General features: G+C 44.6%; 1 protein-coding gene across 6 annotated transcripts in view; it reads right to left on the bottom strand.

Moving 5' to 3' along the window:
• LOC122397993 (protein Fe65 homolog) overlaps positions 1–12,047 on the bottom strand; it is a 158,994-nt gene that overhangs the window by 120,226 nt on the left and 26,721 nt on the right. For 5 of the 6 annotated variants that reach the window (XM_043397547.1, XM_043397545.1, XM_043397549.1 and 2 more), the window contains exon 3: positions 7,398–7,750. In XM_043397547.1, the coding sequence (XP_043253482.1) occupies positions 7,398–7,689 (292 nt within the window). In that variant the 5' untranslated portion in view covers positions 7,690–7,750. Of the gene's footprint in view, positions 1–7,397; positions 7,751–11,137; positions 11,203–12,047 lie in introns of those variants that run through there. The other variant, XM_043397546.1, reaches the window with a different exon arrangement.

The raw sequence follows: 12,047 nt of genomic DNA, 5'->3' as shown, positions 1-12,047 counted from the left end.
GTTTTTTTTATGGAGACACCTAATCATTTTGCAGGTTCAGCCACACGTTGTTTAGTTTGAGCGGGAACTCTGTTTTGAAGAGTTAAATGGAATTTATGCAACGAGTTAAGAATCCAGCCAGTAGAATTAAAATTAAATCGAGATTGCTACATTTCGCGTGAAAATGTTTCGCGAAACTTTGTTCTCGCAATTGGTCGGACGCAAACGGCCGGTTCAAATGCAAAAAAAAACATAAAATATTATATTCTGTGTATAAGATAAAGCGATGACACAATAAACTTTTTAACAAGTTAAAAGAAGACGCGCCAAGTTTCATTTTCCCTGACCATCTACAGTCGCGAAACAATATTTGTCTAGTCCTTCGTACCTCATAGGAGTACTCCAAGGTTGAAGTGAATTTTCCTCAAGAAAGAGAGCTGGTCGACTCGCCACCGGCGAAGAAATAGAAGTTAAAAGTTCCAGCGAGTTAACGGGACAAATATTCCCTTTAATTAAGCGAGTACGCTCGCGACACGATCGAGGAAATTCGATAACGAAGGACTCTCTTTTTGCGCCGGTTCGGGCAACGAAGGAAATTAAGCAGCGGATGATTTATTCGGTCGGTCAAATGAAACAGCGCCGGACGGGAGGAGCTTATTCGTTCATTTGGCAAATATCGAGCCCGTAATCTTGGATCCAGGGCCGATATAACGTGCCGTCGCAGCGAAAGCGAGTCGACAGACGGAAAAAGGAGAGAAGAAGCAAGAAACAGGGAATGGAACACTGGGATAGACGAACGCCGACTAACCAAGGGGTTGGGGTGGTTGGTCTGACGCAGCAAACAGAAAATAATACCGCGGCCATTGTTCCCGTTTCGCTTTTCTGTCTTGCTTCATCCACTCTCCGCTAACATCGGGACTCTCCTTCAGGAACCCTCCTCCATTGTCGAGTTTCGCTAGGTCCCTTTACCTCTCTCATCATTTTCCCCTCCACCTTCTTCGTTTCTCTTCTGCATTCTCTCGTCAGTCTCACGCTCAGCGCCCCTTCTTCCTCCCACTGTTCCACCCTCACCCAACGAATGGCACACGTATTCCCATATTTCAGCCGGCTCCGAAGAGCAACGGAGGAGCGGAATCCGCGACAGATTGGAGCATTTATTCGAGTCGGAAAGGGAACCGTGTCTCGGACACTTTCACGCCCCGATGAATCAATTTTTTCGCCTGCCCGTTCATTGCATGCGCTTTGCGCGTCCAAGCCAACGGAAACCACTACTCGGATAAACCCACGAGCATTTTCTGTTCTCTGCTATTATCTTTGTACAACTTTTTTCATATATATAATAGACTTCAAGGTGTGCAACGTATCTGTCCGTCTATCCAGGTTCTTACAAAAATAAATAAATAAATGAGCGACCGAACAAAGGGACCCTAACCGATTTTAGGGGTTCTTTCATCCTCCCCGGTCGACGGCGTTAAGAGCAGTAAATCAGTTTTATTAACTCCCGTCGCGTCTTCCATTTCTCCGGCGTGCATTTCGTTCTCGCTTTGATCGGTCTCGCGTGGTAATACGTGTAACCCCCTTCACGAGTTCACTTTCAATTCGCGTCAAAGACTGCGATTCCGCGTTGTTTTACAATTTCATCCTCTACCATTGCGAAGCGTCGAGTAGCGCCGCGCCATGTCGCGATTGTTTAAGCGATTCAAGGATATGTTTATAAATCGATTGTCCCCGGCCCTTTTCCCGTTCTTTTTCTCCCATTATTTTCCTTTCCCCCAGTCCGACTTTCCCGCGCGTGCACACGGTCGTTTCCCCAACCGTGGCTGAACGGGGAACACAAAACAGAGAGGATAGATTGAAACGGTTATTCGATCGATAGGAAGAGAACAATCTGTCGCTCATACGCAACCCCGAAGTGTGTACACTTCCTCCCTCTCTGTCAAACGAATTAATTTACCGGGTAATTTTCAACGGCGTATCGAAAACATCGATTCAATCTCGTTATTGCTTCTTTCCTTTTACACGACCGTTCGACGCGCGTTTACCATTCGATCCCGCGTCCCAAGATAATCGAGAAACATGCTCGCGTCGCCAGAGTCCGGTGTATTTTTATCGGCGTATCCAGTCCCTTGCGTCGCTGCGCGAGACCGTATTCAAGCTACAGGGTCGAAACCGGTGACCGATAAGGGTAACAAACCCGCGAGGTCGATTCAATCTCCCGGCCGTTTCGTGGAAATCGCGGGATCGGATCGGTTAATTGAAAAATTCGACGTAACCGATCCCACCCTCTTAACGACATTTTCGCTATCCCCGATTATCTTTGACGTTATCGGTTGCACTTTCCACTTACGCCGTCCGCGAGTCCCAAGGAACGGGGCGAAAAGTCATTTTATTTCCATTCCGAGACCAAAATCTACGAGAGTTTATAACTCAACGAAGGTTCAGGGAAATTGAATTCTTTTGTTCAAAATCTGTCCACTCGAATCGAAAAAATTCAATGCATTCTAAACTGGTAGCAAGAGTGGCTTGAAACGTTGCCAGCTCCAAGAATACGACATTCGAGCGTGTCATAGAACGCATACTCCTATCTATTTATTTTCAATTATCATAACATTACCGGTTCCATAATCAAAGTGAATTTCATTAGCTTCGTTTAATTTCCCCAAGAAAAGTATGGACCTTTCCATTACCGAACAACGGGACAACGTCATTAAAATCTTCATGGCCCTTTTGTTTCCTGTCGGGCGATAAACAGTCGTCCTTCGATGTTCCGCTTCCGACTCGTTAGCGAGAGTCGAGTCTCGGCGATCTCTGTTCGAGCACGGCGCGACGACGAGTGGAACCCGTTCGTTCCTTTTGTGCTCCCCTTGTTCCGTCTTCCCGTTCGGCAATTTCGTCCCGGGCGAACGTAATATCGCGAAAGGGCTCGGAATGAGAATTACTTTTAGCCACGGGTTCTCGCCACCCTTCGCGCGAGAGAACGGCTTAAGGGAAGGCCAAGCAATGACCGATAAAAGTAGCGCGCCTGCTCCCGGAGTTCGATTCAATTTCGTGAACTTTCAGTCGCGGCGCGCCAAGTGCTGTCATCAAACTCGCATCCACTTTGCAGCGAACAAGTGGCTACGAGGCCCGCGAAAATCCACTTTCCCGCTTTGAGCCTCCGCTGCTGGCCATTGCGTTGTTTCCTCGAACAAGACGGACGGGAATAATATTCCAATTAGGGCCGAGCGACGGACGAAAGCCCTTCGTAGCTCGAGCCGCGATCTACGAGACACGACAGCCGCGTGACATCATAGCACGATCAAAAGCAAAGGATTTCGAACACGAAAATCGGTCGAAAATAGAAGATTTTTAAGAAAATCGATTTTAAATTAAAGAAAGTTCAACGTCCAAACGTTATTAATAATATGGAATTATTTTTCTTTTTAAATCACGAAACGGATGCATATTTCGACCGAAACGTTTCTAAGATATTTTGGCGAAGAGATTAAAATGGTAGCCCCTGTATAGTTCCCTTGAATTATGTAACGCCGTGGCACGTAACTTGCGCAGAAACTTCAAAATTTCCTGCGATATTCTCGGGCAATTAAGCGAAGGTTTGCATCTTGCGTGTTGGTCGATTACGCGGCGTGTGAGAAGCGTGAATTATGGCGTGCGTCGGAAAATTAACTCACCGTGCGAGATTCAGTCAAGTATAAGCGAGGAAATTGTCAAACAAAACAGCTAACAACATTGCTGGAGAACTTTCCTAATTTTAATAGTCGAAAGCGTTTCACAGTGAATTGCAATATGAACCTGAGTTTTAATAATTACGGTAATATTTATCGAATACTCTGACAATTACTTGATCCTCGCCGGAAGCCACGAAAAGAACCAGCGTCAACTTTGTCGGACGGCAGGATGAAATTGTTTCCCCTTAAATTGTCTTTTCTTTTGCCACCGTGGGAAAAATTGCCGTAATCGCTGGCCATTACACACCGATGGCGCGACGATAAGGGTAAATTATCCTCGGATTAAAAGTGTCCTGCGCGGCGAAGACCGGTGTCCGACAATTTCTAAGGGATCTCGAAGGATCCAGGGCGATACTCCATTTTTCTCGGTGTCCACCGCGAAATAGGATCGAGTCATCAAACGATTTATTACGATCCCGGGAAGTTCGAAACAGAAGGAGAACGAAAGACGTTGGATGTGGCCGGTGGGATTGGTCCGAACTAGCGCCAGCAAGAAGGATAACAGAAAGGAAGCGACCTGTCTTGGAAAAGCTTAATGATCCTGCAGAGTCCAGCTAGAACGGTATCAGCTTGAAGGCAGACGTACGAACATGATTGCAAGAACGGTAGACCGGCAGGTACAACGTGTAATTAAAACAATCCTTAAACTACACATCGAAGAATCTCCATTAAGTCATCTATTAAGTGACGATGATTCATTATTATTCGTGGGAAACGATATGATAAATTGTTTTACGAAGGCGTCGTATCGATTCAGCGACAAAGATGCAAAAAATGTGGTTTATACTTGTTGCTTCGGTGAGAAAAGCCAGCTTGCAAGCGCGAGCGATATCTGTGCTTGCAAACTGTTTGGCTGTGAGTGCGAATGACAAGTGTTTGAAACAGAGCGGACGAGATCGAGCGTTTGTACCGGGGTATCGGTTGCGTGAAAAGAGTGATGAAGTGTGAATGGATTTTAAAAATGCACGTCGATGTTTGAGCGTACGGTAACTCGTGGGACGGCCGTTTGTCGCGCGTACGAGAGCTTAAAAATCCATCGCGATCGAGAATCGAGAGAATCGAGGTCACAGAGGCGTTTCAGAAGGGTCATAAAGTGCAGCGCGAAATAGCATTTAGAGAGTATCAAATTACAGCATGAAATTACTGTACTTTAATCAGGCTTTGTATATTACTCGTTCTGTATCCAATCGAAATATATTATAGTCCTCGCGAAATTAGGGGAGGTTTCAGTCATGATTTTGCTGGACAGGAACTCGTTTAAAAAATACGAGACATTAAAGTTGACAGCACAAATTTTTTTGATGAGTTCTAAAGGAAACGTGACCTTTTCCAAAATTTCTCTGCGAACTAAATAATCCCCAGAGCGTTTAATTCGCAATTACATCTCAATGAACTGTCACAGGTCGCGAGTATGACCTGTTTCAGGTAACTGACCTATGCACCAAAGCTACTACGGTCAGCGAACCGTATCGCTCACGCGTTATATTATTCCAATGAGGTTCAAAATTGAAATCGCAGCCATCGTAATCGTTTTAATGATGCCATTTATAACTACAGAACAATTTTAATGACCCTCTCTATATTAGTCTCGGTAAAGGGTGTACTCGGTATTGTCGATTATGAATAATAAAACGCTTCGACGCGAATATATTCTATGTCCATTTTGCTGTCTCTACGTTTACCTAAAATCTTCGATGCAGTCGTGGTCGCGACGATTGTTTAATTGCTAAATAATGGGCTCGACGAAGTACATAAGAGCTAACAAACGGGGATCTAGAAGATAGATCGGGGGAATTAAAAGTCACGCGCCGACGACAGACGTAATGAAGCGGAAGCCCTGGCAAGAATCACGGTCTGTCTGGCGTGGAAGCTTCCTGTTAATATAGGACACCCTTAAATTCTCGTCGTCGGACGGAAAGAGAGAACGCGGGGCACGGCACGTTCGCGTAACGACCCGTTGGGGTCTAAATCTTGATAAACAGCTGCAAAGATTGTTAACGTTCTCCCATTATTTAGTGGAGAGGCCGAGTTCTCGCGAGTCCGGAAAGACCGGAGGAAAGGAAAGAATTAGAAGGTAGACGCCGAAAGAAAGAAAGAGTTTGGATGTCGGCCAGAACCGACTCGAGGGACTCCATAGTCGATCGTCAGAAAGGGGATCGTTTAGGGTCCACGTTAAGAGCATCGCGAACGTTTTGTCGCAAGGACGATGGAAACGAATGTCTCGGAGGCTCTCTCGCGAGAACGGAGCCTCCAGCTTCAGTTTATCAAATCGAATGGACGACGCGAGCACGCGTTGTCTACATTTTTCCACGACGTTTCCGCCCTGAAAATCTTGTTCTTCCTGGCGAGACTAAATACGCGACTTCGACTGCGAAACTCGTCGAGCCGAACGGTCCTTGTTTGCCCGTCTGCGATTCGTGCCAAGCGACTCTATGAAAAACGACGAATATTACGGATTTCCAGCCTTCGAGCGGACATATTTACCCGTGGACGTAATCGCGATCCCCGAGCCGCCCTCTTCTCTGCCAACGCGATGTCGCGCAATTGTCGGATATCCAAAAGTGCTGCTTTGTTACTTCAAACTTCGACTAGGGAACAATAAATGCTTATTTTTGTCTCGATAAAATGAACAATTCACGTCTTCAAGAATAACCCAGCCCCCGGGGTCGAAACGTTGAATATGCAGCAATGAATCATTCAAACTCGTGCAACCGTGCAACATTTTTACGCGAAGGTAGTATATTTCTGCTCCTCGAGTAGCAGAATTAGCACTTTAGCCCGTTGTTTTTGAATATTCGACCACTGTGTCGCCACGACGACGGTTATCGACCGTTGACGCGAAATACGGTGACTCGGTTGCATCGGGACAACGGTCAGTTTCGAAAATAAAACCATTAAACGATCATGCTCCAGCACCGCGGACCGTTTGTTCGCCGTATGTAGAGCGGGTCGGATAAACGCGGTCGGTCGTCCAGCAGAAATCCGATATATACTATTCATAGACGGGTACGAGTCGTGCTCGTTAAAAGTATCGCAAAGAGAACGAGCACTCTGCTTCGAGTCGATTCGTTACAACGACTCGGAAGTGCCCGTTGCATCGATATTCGAAGAAGCGCGCTACTAAAATAGATGCATTTACCAGCAAATGCTCTTTCAGTAATGGAAAACATTTTTCAAGGACTCGACAGCGTTAATTACTCGCTGAAGACTCGTTCGCGTTAAGGGGTTACGGTATCTTCGTAGCAAAGAAACGATCTAAATGCTCCTTTTTATACAGGATATATCACCTCGATCGAAGATGATAGAAAAATGCTCCACTTTTTTCCGAGTACAACAGTAGAAATCATTATCGTACTGTTTCAACGCCATGGCTCGATCTATATATAATCGAAATTCGTTTCAATCGAAAGTGCAGTACAGTATTATCATAATAAATTTATGAATATGCTTAGTTTCGACGCCGCCAAGATGGCCGTAAGCCCTTAAGCGAGTTCTGTAGCACGGATGGGCGAAACTTTACCAAAACATTAAATAATCGATGAGGCCAACGCGTAGCAATTTATTCGTGACGTACGCTACAGCGAAATGTTCCTTTCTATAATTGAAATTTATGCGTGCGAAGTTTGCCCATCTCTGTTCAGCAGATAGAGTCCTGTGTCATCGCGGATACGTGGAGGAAGTAGTACTCACCGAGAAAGACGCTCTCGTCGCTGTCGTCGGCTTGCAGGTCGAGGTCAAGGTCGACCGCGCCGTTGGTGGGAGCCTGATGGCTCCTCTTCGCGAGGTCCATCAGCTCGCTTCGAAGATCCGGGTGGCCCGTGGCCAGGAGTTCGGCCAACAGGGTCAGATAAGACGAGTTGAAAGAACTGGGGCTGGTAGCGCGTAGACAGCCGGGCAACCAGAATCCTAAGAGGCTGTAGGGAACCACCGGTACCGATCCGGTACTGACGAACCCACCGTTCAGGAGTTCGCCGCACAACATAGGTGCTGCGATGACCTCAGCTCCTCCCTCGTGACCTTGGCAACGCCTCGGTGTCGGCTACCTGCGTCAACAGATCCAAGGGACGTGGGATTAATCGAAGCCGCTGGATTACGCGCCTCGCTTGAATCGAATTAGGAGAAGACGATAATCGTTTTAAATCGCCGTACCGACGACGAGAGTTTCCTCGTTTCGGCTCTCCTTTTCGCGAGATCCCGCTATAAGATATACGCTAACGCCTCGATAAAACGCCTTTTTCCAACCTTGATAAAACACGATTATCCTCCCCATTTTTTTTTCTTCGTATAGCTCTTCATAAAAATACGGATATTTTGGAGGATAATTGAGGTCAGTTTAGGTTTTACGATCGTAAATGGAATCGAGTTTGACTTGCCCTGTTAACGTTCCGTATCCTCCAAGGTGGGCGTTTACATAGCATAGTAAAATGATGGAAACACCATAAAAGCATACGATCTTATGGAATTAACGCATCATAAAGCAGCAAATGCGAATAAAGTACGGAAGCAGTTATTTTTTATAATGTGTAGAAAATCAAAATATCTATATTTTGTATTAGAGCTTGCAATAGATACATGCCCGTTTCCGCGAAAATGAATCAACTATTTTTTGAACGATTCCGTTTGGTAATTGTATTAAGCACTGAAATTGAAACGGAAATAATTAGCCTCGTATTTACGTATAAAATAAAGTGGTGCTTATATGAAATTAGAGTACGGAACATTAAGTTTTATTTTCCTCGACAAAGTATGATCCATTCATAGGGGACCGAACTCTTCGCTGCGAAAAGAAATACGGTCAAGAGGAGGGGAAACGGAAAAGAACAAAGCAACGTGCTGGAAAATATGAAGTGTGTACAAAGAGAAAAATTTAAATTAAAAAGAATAAATTTGTTTACTCTTTCTGGATCAATTCTATAGGTTGGTATTATAAGCAATTTAAATTCATTGCTTTTAAAGAGGTATTCAAGTAACAATTATCAAACGGTCTGTTTTGTGGCACTCTTCAGATTTTACAATGTTTATTGTTCCGGAACGAAAGAACTAAGAATCCGAACAAAAAATAAATCGTGTTAAAATAAATTCATCGCTGCCAGCATCATAGTACACGTTTAGAAACTCGATACGATTGAAAATTTCAACTTTAGCAGCACCAAAATACTGAATCAATAATGTCAAATAGTGTTGATTATCGACTGCCAAATTTAATGGAATTCCAGAATAGTTCGAGACTATTTTAGCGACATAGATAGTTGAGCACTCATTGAACAAGAATTCACATTCAGATGTAAGGCTAGAAAAACCAAGGACATCGGACTATACGCTGGCACGAAGGTATGCAGTTTCATTGCATCTAATTAGGGAAATTAATTTCATGGGAATCGAGCAGGATGATGCAGACTGCAACAAGAAAGAATCTCAAGATGAAATGGCATGCAAGAAATTCCTGAAGTCTTAATCATACGAATGAGAAATGGCGCAGCGATTCAGTAACCGAGAAAGAAAATTTGTAACGAGTTTCGAGGACGAGTCTACGCCTCCAGAATTAAATTTCGAGATCAAAATAAATTTTGCTGCGGGTGTGTTTGCCGAATCTGTAGATGTCTCAAAGCCGCCACAAATATTTGTGTACACCCTGGACATCGCCGGACAAACTCCACTACTCGAGTAGAAAGTCAAGCACCAAGATAGTATTTGATATTGCTCAGCTATGATAACCTAAGGCAAATAATGAAATCTCTACCGCTACAATTTTCTTTATATGTATTTTTAAATTACATTCGGAAAGAGTTCTTCAATTGCACCTTGCCCTTTCGTAGACTATATTTCCTTCAACCTTAACTCTTGCAGGAAATGAATAATAATAGTTGAAGCAAGAAAGATAATGCTGGTTTGACTATTGTCGTAACCAACTTCCTCTCGCGTACGACTTTCTAAAGCTATAACCCGGAAAAATAGCATACGTGGACATATGTTTGTACGATATTTTAGCATCGACGAGATTAGTAAGCTGTTCTGGTGAAACAATAAAAGATAAAATGTATGTAACACAAATCACATGACTCTTTCTCACAGTTTATCTACGGCGAACTAAACATGTACTTTTCTCTATGCACTTGCTGTCTCAGGCGGTTTTGCAAACACATTCCCACAGTCGACTTTTCGAAACTAAAGGAATAAAATCCAGCCTCTCAGATTTAACGTATGAGCAACTATAGGTTTCTTTGTACTAACACTGAAAGAAGAAGCACCGGGATATATAAACTAGTACAACCTAGTTTATATTTTAATTCCATGATCTAGGTATAGAAGAGAACCCACTACGAAGAATAGAAAACGTTATTGTTGCGGAGGGTGTATGGACAAATCTATAAATGTAAACTTTTAAACAGATAGAGAGTTAACTTCTATAGGATAGCGCACGATTTTCTAGGCTTACGTCTAGGACCAACCGTTTATAAAGTTTCCGATGCTACGTCTGCTACGGTAGACATGGTTTTCGGAGAACCCCTAAATCACAGCCAGACAAAGAGCTCGCAGGGACGATATACCGTTTACAAAGAGAAATATTCGGTACGTGCACGGCGTTGAATTGCCTTGCCCGTAGTACACTCCTGGACAAAATGATAGCACACTTAACGTTTTTGCTGGATTTCCTAAATGTAACGAAACAATCCCTCCATTTTAAACGGATTACATATCACGCGTTTCCTGAAAACCAAGTATACCAAACGAAACATGGCTACACGAAATTATGGAATTAATAATAAATGCAACCTGTTGTCTCAAATCTCCAGTTACCTGCGTAGAGCTTTACGAATCTTGTCCCATACGAAATCTGGTCCAACGGTTTCAAATTTAGAACGACTCGAGGAATTATTAAACGGGTTTAAAATAAGAATAATCCGACCGTTGGTATCATTTTGTCCAAGAGTGTATGCGTAACGTAAGGTCGTTACTCTTTCGGAATCCGGAGCGGCGAAACCGAATAATACGGTGTAACGAAAGGCGCCATGCGCCGTTGAGAACAAAACTTCGAGACCATCTGCATGACAAAAGAGTTGGCATAACGCTGGACACGGAGGAGCCGGAACAATACGTTTCGCAGGCTCGCACGTTTCTGCACAATTATCGCGAAACGCGCGCAACGTTAACGCCACGCGCGAACGACGCGACGAGACGCGTATGTACGTATCAGCTTCGAATGACATAATTCGGTAGGCGGTGCTGGCCGTCGCGACGCCGAAAACACACGGTCCGCTCGTCGATTCGCTCGTAAAAATCGATCGCGAACCAGATGACCCAACGGACACGCGTCCGCGTCGTCGATTTTCCGAGGAAAATTCGCTGGTCCTCGCGAGGATATTTGACACTTCGCGACACGTGTACCGATCGTAAAGTTTCGCCGAGGAAGCACGCGAAATCGAACCCACCCGCCATCTTTCCGGTTCGACGCCAAGCTGGATACCTCCGTGTCACTTTCGCGGGAAAATTTCACGGATACACTCGCGCGAACGGATCGAGAGATGCTCGATCGCGGTGCCGGTCGGCGCGACAGTGGACGCGAGTAAATGGAGCGCGACGAAGAGAAAACCAGAAGCGACCCAATGGCCGCGGTTACATTCTCCTGTAGCCGGCCATTCGCTGTCGTGTAGCCTGGCTGACGTCACTAGTCATTTGCGTGGGTGTGTACGCGCCGGATGATCTCACGTTCGCCGAGTTGCACCAAGAATTTGCTGCAACCTACTCCGGAGCGGTCGCGTGATCGATCCGGACCTTCGATCGTAAATAGAATCGTTCCGAATGTAAATCTCTCCGACGTGGAAAACGTGAAATTGCGGGGACTGACTTCTGAATTGTATGCCGGTCAAGATTGAAATGTAAAGTGTCCCATAAATCGTCGCCACGAGTCGAGACACGTGGGTAGAGAATCAAATAATAAGGACCGAGGGTTTGCAAAAACCTTTAGACGCTACGATTCAAATCTTGGAAGCACATGATCATTTAATCGCGTATTTTGTGTGTCGAGAGCCGACGTAGCCTTAATTTATGCATCATAAAGATCACTGGCTCCGCTAAGTGGATAACAGGAGTTCTATTGTGTGTTGTACGATAAGAGAACAAAATACGATGACAGAACCCTAATATATACATCCCTTATAGTAACGTTAAAGAAATACGTCTGAACGAAAGTCGATCGTGTCGTACATGTCAGGCTGATCTTGCTAAGAGACGCAGGGAAACACGAAAGTGCTTTCAGAAATGTCTACGTAAGCGTAGTTTATATTTTTTGTGTCAGTAAATAATCAATATCACGAATGTTATTTTATCAAGACCGCAGAG

Source organism: Colletes gigas, unplaced genomic scaffold (assembly GCF_013123115.1).
Source record: "Colletes gigas isolate AHSC1104 unplaced genomic scaffold, ASM1312311v1 Colletes_gigas_Sc00010, whole genome shotgun sequence".
Taxonomy (NCBI): domain Eukaryota; kingdom Metazoa; phylum Arthropoda; class Insecta; order Hymenoptera; family Colletidae; genus Colletes; species Colletes gigas.
Note: the sequence above shows the minus strand (reverse complement) of the source record. Positions and strands in the feature narration are given on the sequence as shown.